At 39.1% G+C, this 18,077-nt stretch overlaps 1 protein-coding gene across 3 annotated transcripts in view; it reads right to left on the reverse strand.

The window, feature by feature from the left end:
- Positions 1-18,077, reverse strand: part of LOC144955886 (AP-1 complex subunit sigma-2-like) — an 83,120-nt gene that overhangs the window by 16,322 nt on the left and 48,721 nt on the right. The window contains exon 5 of one of the 3 annotated variants that reach the window (XM_078886144.1): positions 918-4,485. The exons of 1 other annotated variant lie outside the window; for it this stretch is intronic. In XM_078886144.1, the coding sequence (XP_078742270.1) occupies positions 4,441-4,485 (45 nt within the window). In that variant the 3' untranslated portion in view covers positions 918-4,440. Of the gene's footprint in view, positions 1-917; positions 4,486-14,361; positions 14,434-18,077 lie in introns of those variants that run through there. One more of the 3 variants, XM_078886145.1, reaches the window with a different exon arrangement.

The following is an 18,077-nucleotide window of genomic DNA, read 5'->3' on the forward strand; positions in this document are numbered from 1 at the left end:
GAGTGGGCTGTAAAATATTTATTTTCCCAGCCTGCCAAATGAGAGGAGTCCCAACGTTATCAGGACAGGTATGGCCGCTATGGAAACTAACCAAACAAAAAATTAAAAAAATAAAATATTAATTAAAATACAAAATATCATTTTTTGTTCTCCAAATGTTGATAACAAATGGAACACTTGAAGGTCACACAGGACGAGGGAACACTTGAAGGTCACACAGTACGAGATAAACATGGAGAAAAACATAACTGGTACTATCTAGGTCATAATGGCCTCGATTGGGACAGAAATTATTCACGCATTTTGTTTTCCCCTTATCTGCTGCACTCTGGGGGGGAAAAAACAACTCACGTGTATTTATTTATATTGTATCGGATGGAATAAGATGTCCCTGGTCTTGTCAAAAACTCTCAAAGTAAAACACCCGAAACGTCTTCAAAGTGAAGTCCCAGGTTTAAAAGTTTTTTTACCAGGACGAGGGTCGTCGATCCCGACAGTTAAATGACTTTTCTGGGCAAAATTTTAAAGATATTTTTTCCAGGTGCAGCAGATATGAGGTTTTGACACAATGACATCATCATGAATAGCCCAATAATGACATCATCATGAATAGCCCAGTTATGACGTCATCATGAATAGCCCGGTAATGATGTCATCATGAATAGCCCAGTAATGACCTCATCATGAATAGCCCAGTAATGACGTCATCATGAATAGCCCAGTAATGACGTCATCATGAATACCCCAGTAATGACGTCATCATGAATAGCCCCGTAATGACGTCATCATGAATAGCCCAGTAATGACGTCATCATGAATAGCCCAGTAATGACGTCATCATGAATAGCCCAGTAATGACGTCATCATGCATAGCCCAGTAATGACGCCATGGCAATCTAAGCATAAGACACAAAATAAAAACCCACAAATGTAATAAATTGCAATAAATAAAAGTTTGATATGTTGATAGTACGACGTCAAATTATGGCAACAAATGGTTAATGAGTGCTTCCATCATCATCATCATCATCACAATTGTCATCGACGTCAAATTATGGCAACAAATGGTTAATGAGTGCTTCCATCATCATCACAATTGTCATCGATACCAAATCACCAACATGGAACACAAAACCAACCAGCCAATACACCGACAAACACATCGAGTGACACACAAAACTGGCCTATGACTAGGACAACCCCTGGATCCCAACACGAGCAGCAAACAAAATTATAATAATAAGAATTTCTTTCAAAAACCCACATAGTTGAGGGGATGGTGGATGGATGGTGGATGATGGATGGTGGATTGGTGGACGATGGATGGTGGGATTGTGTGGAGTGGATGGAGGGTGATGGATGGATTGTGGAGGGTGATGGTGGATGTGGATGGATGGATTGGTGGATGTGGGATGGATGTGGATGGATGGTGGATTGTGGATGGATGATGGTGGATGGTGGATGGATGGTTGGTGGATTGTGGATGGATGATGGTGGATGGTGGATTGTGGATGGATGGTGGGTGGATGGATGGTGGATTGTGGATGGATGGTGGATTGTGGATGGACGGTGGATTGTGGATGGTGGATGGATGGTGGATGGTGGATGGTGGATTGTGGATGGTGGATTGTGTGGATTGTGGATGGTGGATTGTGGATGGTGGATGGTGGATTGGGGGGTTCAACAATGTATACGCCTACGTCGCCTTTCAGCAGGTCTGATAAGCAAACACAAGGATGGGGCCTGATTTAACATTGTTGTGATATGATAATAGGTAACCCACCATCTCAAAACAGGGATGTGTCCAGATGTAGCCAGTGTTGGACATTAGATCTTGTTGTACAAATAGCACACAATGAAATGCCAAAGGCACACGGGACTTCCCACTTGTCAAGATTGGAAAATAAACTAAAAACTTGTGGGTTTTTAAAATTTAAATTATTTGATGATTTGTGAACAACAATAAATCTTTGTAAGGAAAGAATGAAAAATTGGTTTTGTTTTCATAATTGGCGCTTTGCACTGGAAACAGATAGCAGTACTAGCAGGCCCGCATTTTGCACTGGAAACAGATAGCAGTACTAGCAGGCCCGCATTTAGCACTGGAAACAGATAGCAGTACTAGCAGGCCCGCATTTTGCACTGGAAACAGATAGCAGTACTAGCAGGCCCGCATTTTGCACTGGAAACAGATAGCAGTACTAGCAGGCCCGCATTTTGCACTGGAAACAGATAGCAGTACTAGCAGGCCCGCATTTTGCACTGGAAACAGATAGCAGTACTAGCAGGCCCGCATTTTGCACTGGAAACAGATAGCAGTACTAGCAGGCCCGCATTTTGCACTGGATACAGATAGCAGTACTAGCAGGCCCGCATTTTGCACTGGATACAGATAGCAGTACTAGCAGGCCCGCATTTTGCACTGGATACAGATAGCAGTACTAGCAGGCCCGCATTTTGCACTGGATACAGATAGCAGTACTAGCAGGCCCGCATTTTGCACTGGATACAGATAGCAGTACTAGCAGGCCCGCATTTTGCACTGGATACAGATAGCAGTACTAGCAGGCCCGCATTTTGCACTGGAAACAGATAGCAGTACTAGCAGGCCCGCATTTTGCACTGGAAACAGATAGCAGTACTAGCAGGCCCGCATTTTGCACTGGAAACAGATAGCAGTACTAGCAGGCCCGCATTTTGCACTGGAAACAGATAGCAGTACTAGCAGGCCCGCATTTTGCACTGGATACAGATAGCAGTACTAGCAGGCCCGCATTTTGCACTGGATACAGATAGCAGTACTAGCAGGCCCGCATTTTGCACTGGATACAGATAGCAGTACTAGCAGGCCCGCATTTTGCACTGGATACAGATAGCAGTACTAGCAGGCCCGCATTTTGCACTGGATACAGATAGCAGTACTAGCAGGCCCGCATTTTGCACTGGATACAGATAGCAGTACTAGCAGGCCCGCATTTTGCACTGGAAACAGATAGCAGTACTAGCAGGCCCGCATTTTGCACTGGAAACAGATAGCAGTACTAGCAGGCCCGCATTTTGCACTGGAAACAGATAGCAGTACTAGCAGGCCCGCATTTTGCACTGGAAACAGATAGCAGTACTAGCAGGCCCGCATTTTGCTTTTGCAATCTTCAAAGGCTGCTGATTTTAATGGTCTAAGTTTTTCATTAACTCAAATCCAGGACAGAGAGAGAGGCTGTTCAAATTAGGCCTCATTATTTTTTTTAATGATTTGTGAACAATCATAAATCTTGTATAGGGGAAGACAAAAAAAAAGACTTTGTTTACAGGGATGGTGCTATGCATTGAAACAAACTCTCAATTTGGGATATATATATGTGTGTGTGTATAATCTTCAAAGGCTTCTCATTTTAATGGTGTAAGTTTTTCACCAATAATTTGAACTGAAGAGAAAGAGAGGCGGTTCAAAGAGACCTGATTTTCGATGATTTGTGAAGAGCCATCCACCTGTAACCAGCAGTAGTTTGGGATAGCTATTTATAGCCACATACACCACACTTGGGGGTTGTTTCTATAAGTCATGGTGGAGATTGAAGGGAGCCACAGACATATGTGCCGCTATGTGGTCTAGTGTTGTGACACTCGCTTTTGGATCGGAAGGTCCTGGGTTCAAGCCTCGCTCGGCGCATAGTCTAGCCCTTGGAAAAGACTCTTTACTCACATTCTCTCACCGTACTCAGGTGAAAAATGAGTAACTGGCCGTTAACAGCGTTGTCTCTGTCTGAAATTTTTTTTGAATTATCGAGCGTCATGTCTCGTTCTTTATGTTACGTGTTGCTGTTAGTCAGGACCCTTTGTAAAGCGCTTTGAGCATGTTTAGTAGATATTTCACTGTATAAAAGCTCAACATTTTTTTTCTTCTTCTTCCGTCAAGGCCACATGCCATTTGTAACCAATCAGGAAAGACTTTGTTTCCATTTGTTTGGAGCCAGATTGTTATTGGTCATTTGGAACATTATGACATTATGGACAAGGTCACCATGCCATTCAAGTCATGCAAGGTTAGATGAAGGGGCAGCCATTGGTCATGTGACATGCTTCGACAATGATGATGATGGACGATGAAGATGATGATGGTGATGATTGATGATAATGACGATGGCAGTGATGATTGATAATGAGGATGATGATATGAAGATGGTGGTGATGATTGATGATAATGACAATGATGATGATGGTGGTGGTGATTGATGATGATGATAATGATGATGATGATGATAATGATGATGATGATGATGATGATGATGATGATGATAATGATTGATGATGATGGATGATAATAATGATGACAACAACGACACGGACAATGATGATAATATATCTAAATGTTGTAGTAGTTGTTGTAGGTGGTGATGATGTGACAACAAGATGCATTCTTCATCCATCCCTTCCATCTGCCTATCCCAGCCCGTGGTCCTCAAAGAATCCCTGCGGTGTCTCCTCCTGGAACATGCAAGGGGTTGGGGTGTTAGAATTGGATCACATTAGTAAATAGTAGTTATGGACGATGTGGGAGAAAAGTGGAAGGAATGGGGGGTGGGGGATGCCATGCATTATTTAGAGTAGTCAAGGCGATAGCAAGCTGTTAGAAGGTGTGGACTGTAAAAGGTCATCAACAAAAATGAATAAAAACAGCTTGATGAAATACCATACATGGAAGGTTTCAGGATAAAAACCCTTCTTCAGTTAACAAAAAAAATAAACAAAAGAAAAGAAAACAACCTTTGATGTTGTTGGCTGGAGAAGGGTTTTGAGGCCAAAGCGTTCTGTGTTCGGTATTTGTTCTGTATTCTCAAGCTGTTTTATTCATAATTGTGGATTACTTTATTTAGTAAAAGGTTTTATTAGAGACGGTTATATCATTACTATTACTATTACATTAAATACACATGCATCCAAGATGAACAAACTTGTCACAGGAACAAACAAAACCATCTGGCTAGTTTTAAAGAAAAAAGAAAATAACAAATATACCCCAAAAAATATATAAATAAATAAATAAAAAATTTAAAAAAAAAAAAAATCCTCAAAAAATAACGGAATCAAACAAAGCCGAGGTACAATTTCCAAAACTCTGTCATGAAATTTAAATTCAAAATAAAAATAACTTATACTAAAAAAAGAAAACCAAAAAACTTGAATTAAAAAATTTTGCCAGAGAATTCATCTTTCAAAACATCAATTGAATTAAACTTAAAATGCCCCTCATCATGACAAAGACTCAAACCTGGCGAAATCTTCCTTCAAGTTCAGCGTTTGAGAGTTTTTGCCAAGATGTGGGTCATCTAAATCAATTGATATTTGAAGGATGAGTTTTCTGGCCAAATTTCTAAATACAATTTTTTTCTAGAACATGGCGATGAACTGGTAAGCTGACAATCCGTGTCGTCTGACCACTATCACTATGTATGAAATCATTTTGGCTTTCTATCAATTGTTCTCATGTAAACCTTTGGGTCTGAAAAGTCCAAAATTGGACGAAACATTTGAAAAGCACCAGGGAAGAATAGAGTCACTTTCCGGTTTTTTTATGAAATGGGGGGGGGGGGGGGGGACATATGCATATTTATATTTGATTTATCTTTCATATAATGTTATATTAAATAGAATGTTTAGATAATAGAGTGTTCCTAATATCAAATTTTGTATTTAAACCTGAAAAATTATTTATTTATTTCAAAAAATTGAAATGTGACTCTGCCGATCCACCCCCCCCCCCCCCCCACCCCCTATGTATATTAATGGCCCAGATAAAGACTTTATTGTTTTCTAAATATCGGCATCACAACATGCCTTGGGCAATCCCTGACTGTCAAGTAATTCAGTTGACATTTAAAATGGTTGAACGTACATCCTTACATACAAAATGTGTCCACACAACATAACACAAATACACATATAAACACAACATAGAGATGTGCTTGTGTGCAAAATGATGTGTACATATATGCAGCTCTGACATCCAAACTCCAATAGGGGCCTAATTTAACGTTGTTGTAATGCTCCATATTTTTAAGGCCATAATGAAATGGGTTGTTAGACGTGCAAATAAGTGCATGCCAGTGCCATGCCATCAATCCTAAATGACTATAAGTCAAGATAGTAGTGGCACCAACGTTGTGTCAATGCAATCGGTGATTCCTTCTTTTCTTATGATGGCTGCACACTTGTACGTCCAGTGTATTATCAAAGCAACAAACATTGTTTAGCAGGGGAAAAAACCGAACTCAATGTGCAAACTTTCGATCTATATCTAATTCTAATGTCCACACGGACAGTTTCCAATCTTAGCAGTCCAACGTTTTGAGTGTTTTCCCCATTTCTATGTGATTGCCCTAGTAGTCTTATGGAGTATAGAGTGTGCTTAGAAAATACAGTTTAAAAAAAGGGTGGGTGCGTTTAAATACAAGATGAGACACGGTGACCCAATCAACTGTCCTCATGGTCAATGTAACAAGATGGTGCAACAAAATAAAACATGGAGTCAAGGAAACCACAACAAAAGGTTGGTGTCAGATCTGAATGAATATCAGCACATCAATGATTGTATGGGTCAGCTTTATTGGTGTGTCGTACAGGGGTTTGGGGAGAATTTAATTGGACTGAAGGGGAGTGAGTGTTGGTGGGGGTGATGGAGAAAGGGGTGGGGGTGATGGATGGAGAAGGGTGGGGGTGGGGATGGAGAAGGGGGGGGGGGAGGTGTTGGATGGAGAACAGGTTTGAATTGTATGAGAATGTGCTGTATGGATGAACCAAACAAAGACAGGAAATAGTGAAATTCAAACCGTTGAATTGTGGTACAAACATACTCTGAGAGAGAGAGAGAGAGAGAGAGAGAGAGAGAGAGAGGAGAGTGAGAAAGGAGAGAAGAGAGAGAGAGAGAGAGAGAGAAAAGGAGAGAGAGAAGGAGAGGAGGAAAGGGAGGAGAGAGAAGAGAGAGAGAGAGAGAGGAGGAGAGGAGAAGAGGAGGAGAGAGAGGAGGGGGAGGAGAGAAGGGGGAGAGAGAGAGAGAGGAGAGGAGAGGAGAGAGGAGAGAGAGAGGAGAGAAGGAGGAGAGGGGGGGGGGGGGGGAGGAGAGAAGGGAGAGAGAGAAGAGAGAGGAGAGAGAGAGAGAGGAGAGGAGAGAGAGGAGAGAGAGAGAGAGAGAGAGAGAGAGAGGAGAGGAGAGGGGAGGGAGAGAGGAAGAAGAGAGAAGAGGGGAGAGAGAGAGGGGGGAGAAGGAGAGAAGAGAGAAGAGAGAAGAGGAGTAGAGGAGAGAGAGAGAGAGAGAGAGAGAAGAGAGAGAGAGAGAGAGAGAGAGAGAAGAGAGAGAGAGGAGAGAGAGAGAGAACAGAAAGAGAGAGAGAGGAGAAGAGAGAGAGAGGAGGAGGGGAGAGGGAGAGAGAGAAGGAGAGAGAGGGGAGGGAGAGAGAAGAGGAGAGAAGGAGAGAGAGAGAGAGAGAGAGAGAGGAGAGGAGGGATGGAGAGAGAAGGGGGGGGGGAAGAGGAGAGATAGATAGAGAGAGAGAGAGAAGGAGAGAGAGAGAGGGAGAGAGAGAGAGAGAAGTGGGGGAGAAGAGGAGAGAGGAGGTAGAGAGAGAGGAGAGAGAAGGGAGAAGAGAGAGAGAGAGGGGGAAGAGAGAAAAAGGAGGAGGGGGGGAGGAGAGAGAGAAGGAGAGAAGGAGAAGAGAAGAGAGGGGAGAGAGGGGAGAAGGGAAGAGAGAGAAGGAGAGAGAGAGAGAGAGAGAGAGAGAGAGAGAGAGAGAGAGAGAGAGATTGAAATACCAACAGCGACAATATCAAAAACTCAAGTCCAGTCAACGTCAAACTCAAGCATGGCTGATTTAGAAACGTGAATGCCATGTCGACTCACGGACCCCAAGACTGATACAAACAACCCAATCCCAAGTCATGTTATCACACATTCCATCCACTATCACACACACACTCACACACACACACACACACATTTATTCACGACTGGATGTGCCAGTATCCAATGGATTCAAACAGGACAACATTCTCTACATGATGTTTAAAATGACCCAGAATTCCAGGGATGACAGCCATCCAAGTTCTATTGGGATGTTCTATATCACAGTCATAGACACCACAGTTGCCACAGACACCACAGCCTATGGGTCACAGACACCACAGTTGCCACAGCCTATGGGTCACAGACACCACAGACACCACAGTTGCCACAGCCTATGGGTCACAGACACCACCAGTTGCCCACAGACACCACAGTTGCCACAGCCTATGGGCCACAGACACCACAGTTGCCACAGCCTATGGGTCACAGACACCACAGTTGCCACAGGACACACCACAGCCTATGGGTCACAGACACCACAGTTGCCACAGCCTATGGGTCAAGACACCACAGACCAAGTTGCCACAGCCTATGGGTCACAGACACCACAGACACCACAGTTGCCACAGCCTATGGGTCACAGACACCACAGTTGCCACAGCCTATGGGTCACAGACACCAGAGTTGCCACAGCCTATGGGTCACAGACACCACAGTTGCCACAGCCTATGGGTCACAGACACCACAGACACCACAGTTGCCACAGCCTATGGGTCACAGACACCACAGTTGCCACAGCCTATGGGTCACAGTCACCAGAGTTGCCACAAACACCACAGTTGCCACAGCCTATGGTCACAGACACCATAGTTGCCACAGCCTATGGGTCACAGACACCACAGTTGCCACAGCCTATGGGTCACAGACACCACAGTTGCCACAGAACACCACAGCCTATGGGTCACAGACACCACAGTTGCCAGCACAGCCTATGGGTCAAAGACACCACAGTTGCCACAGCCTATGGGTCACAAACACCACAGTTGCCACAGCCTATGGGTCACAGACACCACAGTTGCCACAGCCTATGGGTCACAGACACCACAGTTGCCACAGACACCACAGTTGCCACAGCCTATGGGTCACAGACACCACAGTTGCCACAGCCTATGGGTCACAGACACCACAGTTGTCACAGACACTACAGTTGCCACAGCTATGGGTCACAGACACCACAGTTGTCACAGCCTATGGGTCACAGACACCACAGTTGCCACAGCCTATGGGTCACAGACACCACAGTTGTCACAGCCTATGGGTCACAGACACCACAGTTGCCACAGCCTATGGGTCACAGACACCACAGTTGTCACAGCCTATGGGTCACAGACACCACAGTTGCCACAGAACACAGTTGCCACAGCCTATGGGTCACAGACACCACAGTTGCCACAGCCTATGGGTCACAGACACACAGTTGCCACATCTCATTTCCCGTTGTCACAGACAACAGTTGCACAGCTATGGTACAGAACAATATTATAAATCTCTAATTTCTCTTGTTAACAACGACATCAACATACAAAATGTATAGAATATCAATATACGACTCTCACCAACTTTATATATTATATTATTATTATTATTATTATTTATTATTATTATTATTATTATTATTAATATTATTATTATATTATTATTATTATTATTATTATTATATTATTATTATTATTATATTATTATCATCATATATTATTATTATTATTATTATTATTTTATTATTATTATTATTATATTTTATTATTATTATATCATCCATTATCATTATTATTATTATCATTCATCATCATCATTATTATATTATTATTATTATTATTTATTATTATTATTATTATTATTATTATTATTATTATTATTATTCTATTTTTATTATTATTACTATTATTATTATCATTACTAAATCTTTCACTGCTCTATGAATCTTTCATGAATAGATCTCATTTTTCAAAGTCACAAACTAGCGTCCAAAAAGAAAGTTCAGGTTTTTCATTTGTTATTTCTGGAGTTTTTTTTAACTTAAAGAAATGTTCTCGTATTTCATATTATTTTAAAGAAGATTGAATTTCCCATATACAGATGAAAATGTTATTATCTACGCTGTTAGTATTCAAGATATGGCCCTTTAAAATTGAAGCACAAAATTTGGCTGTCACAAGTTGACACAAAAAATGGGCTGGAATTGTCCACGTGATGTCCAAGTGTTTTTCAGATGTTTTCATGGAGTCAGAATCTGGCTGTCCTAGTATTACTAACGAAGGAGAGGATAACGAAATCATTCGTTTTCACGAAAATAGTCCTTTTAAAAATGCGACATCAACGACCAAAGATGTAAGAGTAACCAGACAAACTATTCCCACATCGTCTAAATCTTGTAAGTCTGACTACGAACAGACCAGCTACACGTCCGCGTCTAAATCTTGTAAGTCTGACTACAAACAGACCAGCTACACGTCCACGTCTAAATCTTGTAAGTCTGACTATGAACAGACCAGCTACACATCCACGTCTAAATCTTGTAAGTCTGACTACAAACAGACCAGCTACACGTCCACGTCTAAATCTTGTAAGTCTGACTACGAACAGACCAGCTACACGTCCACGTCTAAATCTTGTAAGTCTGACTACAAACAGACCAGCTACACGTCCACGTCTAAATCTTGTAAGTCTGACTACAAACAGACTAGCTACACGTCCACGTCTAAATCTTGTAAGTCTGACTACAAACAGACCAGCTACACGTCCATGTCTAAATCTTGTAAGTCTGACTATGAACAGACCAGCTACACGTCCATGTCTAAATCTTGTAAGTCTGACTACAAACAGACCAGCTACACGTCCACGTCTAAATCTTGTAAGTCTGACTACAAACAGACCAGCTACACGTCCACGTCTAAATCTTGTAAGTCTGACTATGAACAGACCAGCTACACATCCACGTCTAAATCTTGTAAGTCTGACTATGAACAGACCAGCTACACGTCCATGTCTAAATCTTGTAAGTCTGACTATGAACAGACCAGCTACACATCCACGTCTAAATCTTGTAAGTCTGACTACAAACAGACCAGCTACACGTCCACGTCTAAATCTTGTAAGTCTGACTACGAACAGACCAGCTACATGAGTCTAAATCTTGTTAGTATTGACTAACGAAAGAGACGAAGTCACGTTTCCACGCTAAATATCTTTAATGGACATAAAGACCAAATAGAGTACCAGCAACATTCCATCGTCTAAATCTTGTAAGTCTGACTATGAACAGACCAGCTACACGTCCACGTCTAAATCTTGTAAGTCTGACTATGAACTAGACCAGCTACACATCCAGTCTAAATCTTGTAAGTCTGACTACAAACAGACCAGCTACACATCCACGTCTAAATCTTGTAAGTCTGACTACGAACAGACCAGCTACACATCCAGTCTAAATCTTGTAAGTCTGACTACAAACAGACCAGCTACACATCCATGTCTAAATCTTGTAAGTCTGACTACAAACAGACCAGCTACACGTCCACGTCTAAATCTTGTAAGTCTGACTACAAACAGACCAGCTACACGTCCACGTCTAAATCTTGTAAGTCTGACTACGAACAGACCAGCTACACATCCACGTCTAAATCTTGTAAGTCTGACTATGAACAGACCAGCTACAGTCCATGTCTAAATCTTGTAAGTCTGACTACGAACAGACCAGCTACACATCCACGTCTAAATCTTGTAAGTCTGACTAGAATAGACCAGCTACACGTCACGTCGTCTAAATCTTATAAGTCTGACTACGAACAGACCAGCTACAGTCCAGTCTAAATCTTGTAAGTCTGACTACAAACAGACCAGCTACACGTCCAGTCTAAATCTTGTAAGTCTGACTACGAACAGACCAGCTACATGTCCACTGTCTAAATCTTGTAAGTCTGACTAAACAGACCAGCTACACATCCACGTCTAAACTTGTAAGTCTGACTATGAAAGACCAGCTACACGTCACCGTCTAAATCTTTAAGTCTGACTACGAACAGACCAGCTACACGTCCACGTCTAAATCTTGTAAGTCTGACTACAAACAGACCAGCTACACGTCCACGTCTAAATCTTGTAAGTCTGACTACAAACAGACCAGCTACACGTCCATGTCTAAATCTTGTAAGTCTGACTATGAACAGACCAGCTACACTCCACGTCTAAATCTTGTAAGTCTGACTACGAACAGACCACTACATCTAAACGTCCCATGTCTAAATCTTGTAAGTCTGACTACAACAGACCAGCTACACATCCACGTCTAAATCTTGTAAGTCTGACTACGAACAGACCAGCTACACGTCCAGTCAATCTGTATCTGACTACAACAGACAGTACCCAGTCTAATCTTGTAAGTCTGACTACAAACAGACCAGCTACACGTCCACGTCTAAATCTTGTAAGTCTGACTACAACAGACCAGCTACACGTCCACGTCTAAATCTTGTAAGTCTGACTATGAACAGACCAGCTACACGTCCACGTGTCTAAATCTTGTAAGTCTGACTATGAACAGACCAGCTACACGTCCACGTCTAAATCTTGTAAGTCTGACTACAAACAGACCAGCTACACGTCCACGTCTAAATCTTGTAAGTCTGACTACAAACAGACCAGCTACACGTCCACGTCCGTTATCGACCCAACTATATATATTACCACGAATGGCTTGGGCTTGTGGTCACATTCATTGGAGGCAAGAGCAATGGTCGAAAGTTCAGGTCAGTGATAAAACAACTTTCCAAGTGGATTCATAGTAGAAGACAACTGTGCTATCATCGAGAAAATGATCATTCTAATGAAAACAATGTTCCAACTGTTAAAAATTGAGAATACAGTATGGTTAACAAATGGGGTGGTATTGTTGGCAATCAGAAAACACTGCTCATCAAAATTACCGGATGCCTCTGAGCACAAGATTACTCTGAGCAAATCCTTTCGACGTGCGTCATTCCTTTCTTTGAAAACAATTACTTTGATGTTAATCTTTTTATGCAGGACAACGCTCCACACACATGGTCACATGGTCAAAATCAATGATTTCTTGTAAACCACAATCTTCACACATGGTCACATGGTCAAAATCAATGATTTCTTGTAAACCACAATCTTCACACATCACCATGGCTGAGTATCAGTTCTGATATGAATCCTATCAGGAACGCTTAGAGTTTGTTCAAACGGACCCTCCAATCCGGCATGGACCCTTTGTTTGAAACGCTGAATACCATTTGGAAGGAGTTAACACAGCATTCAGGACACTGCATTTAGGACGTGATGCAAGCTGACAGCTTTCATATAAAATACTGAACAACTCCATGTGGCAAATTCAATCGGCGGAATTTTTAACAAATTAATGGACAAAATATTCTTTTGTTAAAATTTTTTCTTGTACAGCAATTTCTATCTTCTTTTGTTTGATTCAAGATTATCATTGTTCTTCTTCTTCTTTCAGCTTATCTCGAATTTTGCAAGGTTGCCATAATGATTGCCACATTTCCATGCATCTCAGTTCAGAGCATCATCTTCCTCCTGACCCAGTTCCTTCATATCATCCTTTACCTTCTCAAACCATCTAGTATTTGGGCGTTCCTTTTTCCTCTTTCCTGCCAATTATAAGTCCAATACTTTTCTTCCCATGTTGGTAATTTCTTGTTATGATCAGTAACGAAAGTCACAAACCCTAAACTTTATGGTGGACACCACAGTGTGTCCTCTTGTACCAACTTGCGACGACCAAATTTCATCCTCCAATTTGAAATGGTCATATCCTGACAGATCTTGAAGACAGATAGCCGCAGACAGATCTTGAAGACAGACAGCCGCAGACAGATCTTGAAGACAGATAGCCGCAGACAGATCTTGAAGACAGACAGCCGCAGACAGATCTTGAAGACAGACAGCCGCAGACAGATCTTGAAGACAGATAGCCGCAGACAGATCTTGAAGACAGACAGCCGCAGACAGATCTTGAAGACAGATAGCCGCAGACAGATCTTGAAGACAGATAGCTGCAGACAGATCTTGAAGACAGATAGCCGCAGACAGATCTTGACGACAGATAGCCGCAGACAGATCTTGAAGACAGATAGCCGCAGACAAATGAATTTTTCACCTTTAGTTGGGAAATTCATTCTCCTTTAAAATGATATAAGATACAAAAACATTTATTAAAACACAGAAAAAATAACAACATAAGAAAAACCTGAATTTCTTTTGGACACGACTGTATAAACAACCCTCTGGACACTCCAAGGCATTCCACAAGATGCAATCTCTATCATTCCCCCCCCCCCCCCCCTACTCCCAACCCCCACTTCTATCGTGCTTAAGTCTGGACAACCCAATACATTCCACAAAAACCCTTCCCCAACCCCCCCCCCCCCCCCATCCCTTCTATCGTGCTTAAGTCTGGCGTCAACTGTAGAAATGAATTGTTACCAGTTTGTGTGTCAGGTCTTTCGAGTCTAAAACAAGCCCTGGGCTATGAGGATTTCCGTCAAAATCTCATCCTGGGTGAATTGAATACAACAAATGTTGCTGGTTGAAGCTCCAAGAAATAAATAACAATACAAGCTTCCATTTCAGTAATGGAGACAGATGATACGGACGTTTTGGGTTTCCCCTTTGTCAACAAAATGCGATGAATGAAACACTAGAGATGAATGAGGAAGGTGAGTGAGTAATCACATTGAAGCTTCCGATCAACCTGACCATACACATTTATCCTTGGTGACTTCATATAGAATCAACATCAGATAAGGTCAGAGGTCACAAACACACACATATGCATAGAAACATAAACAAACATATACGCATCATAAACATTCACATATCTTGTTCACATTTTGACCACAAAACAGTTACCTCAAATATTGTCTCATGCTGTGTCGAAAAAACTCACAATCGTTGAACTCGTCAGATTTTTGTACTTTCAATTTCTTTTGATAATTTCATATCAACATTTCTTTCCTTTGTTTTCTGGGATTTTCTTGTTACTTTTATTTATTATTATCATTGGTTCTGCTTTATGTTTTTGAATGCTCTATTTATTATTATCATTGGTTCTGCTTTATGTTTTTGAATGCTCTATTTATTATTATCATTGGTTCTGCTTTATGTTTTTGAATGCTCTATTTATTATTATCATTGGTTCTGCTTTATGTTTTTGAATGCTCTATTTATTTATTATCATTGGTTCGCTTTATGTTTTTGAATGCTCTATCTATTATTATCATTGGTTCTGCTTTATGTTTTTGAATGCTCTATCTATTATTATCATTGGTTCTGCTTTATGTTTTTGAATGCTCTATCTATTATTATTATTATTGGTTCTGCTTTATGTTTTTGAATGCTTTCTATTATTATCATTGTTCTTTATGTTTTTGAATGCTCTATCTATTATTATCATTGGTTCTCCTTTATGTTTTTGAATGCTCTATTTATTTATTATCATTGGTTCTGCTTTATGTTTTTGAATGCTCTATCTATTATTATCATTGGTTCTGCTTTATGTTTTTGAATGCTCTATTATTATTATCATTGGTTCTGCTTTATGTTTTTGAATGCTCTATTATTATTATCATTGGTTCTCCTTTATGTTTTTTGAATGCTCTATTATTATTATCATTGGTTCTGCTTTATGTTTTTGAATGCTCTATCTATTATTATCATTGGTTCTGCTTTATGTTTTTGAATGCTCTATCTATTATTATCATTGGTTCTGCTTTATGTTTTTGAATGCTCTATCTATTATTATCATTGGTTCTGCTTTATGTTTTTGAATGCTCTATCTATTATTATCATTGGTTCTGCTTTATGTTTTTGAATGCTCTATCTATTATTATCATTGGTTCTGCTTTATGTTTTTGAATGCTCTATCTATTATTATCATTGGTTTCTCTTTATGTTTTTGAATGCTTATTTTGAAAATAGCTCACACATATATCATTGTTCTGCATTAAACTATCATATAAATTACATCTGTTATTTACCAACATTAAAATTGTCTCTGCTTTAACATGTTGAACTCTAATTTGTCTTTCAATTTTTGATAATTTATTATTTCTTTTTCTTGTTTTCCTATAACATGTTCTGCTTTTGTTTTGTGTCTTCTATTATTATCATTGTTCGCTTTGTTTTGAATCTCTATTATTATATCATTGTTCTGCTTTATGTTTTTGAATGCTCTATCTTTATTATCATTGGTTCTGCTTTATGTTTTTGAATGCTCTATTATTATTATCATTGGTTCTGCTTTATGTTTTTGAATGCTCTATCTATTATTATATTGGTTCTGCTTTATGTTTTTGAATGCCTATCTATTATTATCATTGGTTCTGCTTATGTTTTTGAATGCTCTATCTATTATTATCATTGGTTTGCTTTATGTTTTTGAATGCTCTATCTATTATTATCATTGGTTCTGCTTTATGTTTTTGAATGCTCTATCTATTATTATATTGGTTCTCTTTATGTTTTTGAATGCTCTATTATTTATATCATTGTTCTGCTTATGTTTTTGAATGCTCTATCTATTATTATATGGTTCTGCTTTATGTTTTTGAATCTATCTATTATTATCATTGGTTCTGCTTTATGTTTTTGAATGCTCTATCTATTATATCATTGGTCTCTTTATGTTTTTGAATGCTCTATCTATTATTATCATTGGTTCTGCTTTATGTTTTTGAATGCTCTATCTATTATTATCATTGGTTCTCTTTATGTTTTTGAATGCTCTATCTATTATTTCATTGGTTCTGCTTATTTTTTGAATGCTCTATCTATTATTATCATTGGTTCTGCTTTATGTTTTTGAATGCTCTATCTATTATTATCATTGGTTCTCTTTAGTTTTGAATGCTCTATCTATATCATGCTTATGAATCATCATTATGGTTCCTTTATTTTTTTGAATGCTCATCTATTATTATCATTGGTTCTGCTTTATGTTTTGAATGCTCTATTATTATTATCATTGGTTCTGCTTTATGTTTTTGAATGCTCTATTATTATTATCATTGGTTCTGCTTTATTTTTGAATGCTCTATCTATTATTATCATGGTTCTGCTTATGTTTTTGAATGCTCTATCTATTATTATCATTGTTCTGCTTTATGTTTTGAATGCTCTATCTTATTATCATTGGTTCTCTTTATGTTTTGAATGCTCTATCTATTATTACATGGTTCTGCTTTATGTTTTTGAATCTCTTATTATTATATTGTTTGCTTTATGTTTTTGAATGCTCTATTTATTTATTATCATTGGTTCTGCTTTATGTTTTAAATGCTCTATTATTATATCATTGGTTCTGCTTTTTTTGAATGCTCTATCTTATTATCATTGTTCTGCTTTATGTTTTTGATGCTCATTATTATACATGTTCTGCTTTATGTTTGAATGCTCTATTATTATTATCATTGGTTCTGCTTTATGTTTTGAATGCTCTATCTATTATTATCATTGGTTCTGCTTTATGTTTTTGAATGCTCTATCTATATATCATTGGTCTGCTTTATTTTTGAATGCTCTATTATTATTACATTGTTCTGCTTTATGTTTTTGAATGCCTATTATTATTATATTGGTTCTGCTTTATGTTTTGAATGCTCTATTATTTTATCATTGGTTCTCTTTATGTTTTTGAATGCCTATCTATTATATCATTGTTCTGCTTTATGTTTTTGAATGCTCTATCTATTATTATCATTGGTTCTGCTTTATGTTTTTGAATGCTCATTTTATATTGGTTCTGCTTTTTTGAATGCTCTACTTTATATTATGTCCTTTTGAAGCTCATATATACATCCTTTATGTTTTAACTCATATTAATGTCTTTTTGAACCAATATATAGTCTCTTTTGATCCATCTTATATTTGCTTATTTTTGAATGTCATCTATTACTTCCTTTTTTGACTTATTTATATCATTGGTTCTGCTTATGTTTTTGAATGCTCTATCTATTATTATATTGGTTCTGCTTTATGTTTTTGAATGCTCATATATTATCATTGTTCTGCTTTATGTTTGAATGCTCATCATATTATATTGGTCGCTAGTTTTGAATGCTCTATATATTATTATTGTTCTGCTTTAGTTTGAATGCCTATTATTTATTATCATTGGTTCTGCTTTAGTTTGAATGCTCTA

This window comes from Berghia stephanieae, chromosome 10, assembly GCF_034508935.2.
Source record: "Berghia stephanieae isolate SIO BIC M18660-M18661 chromosome 10, UCSD_Bste_1.3, whole genome shotgun sequence".
NCBI classification, from domain to species: domain Eukaryota; kingdom Metazoa; phylum Mollusca; class Gastropoda; order Nudibranchia; family Aeolidiidae; genus Berghia; species Berghia stephanieae.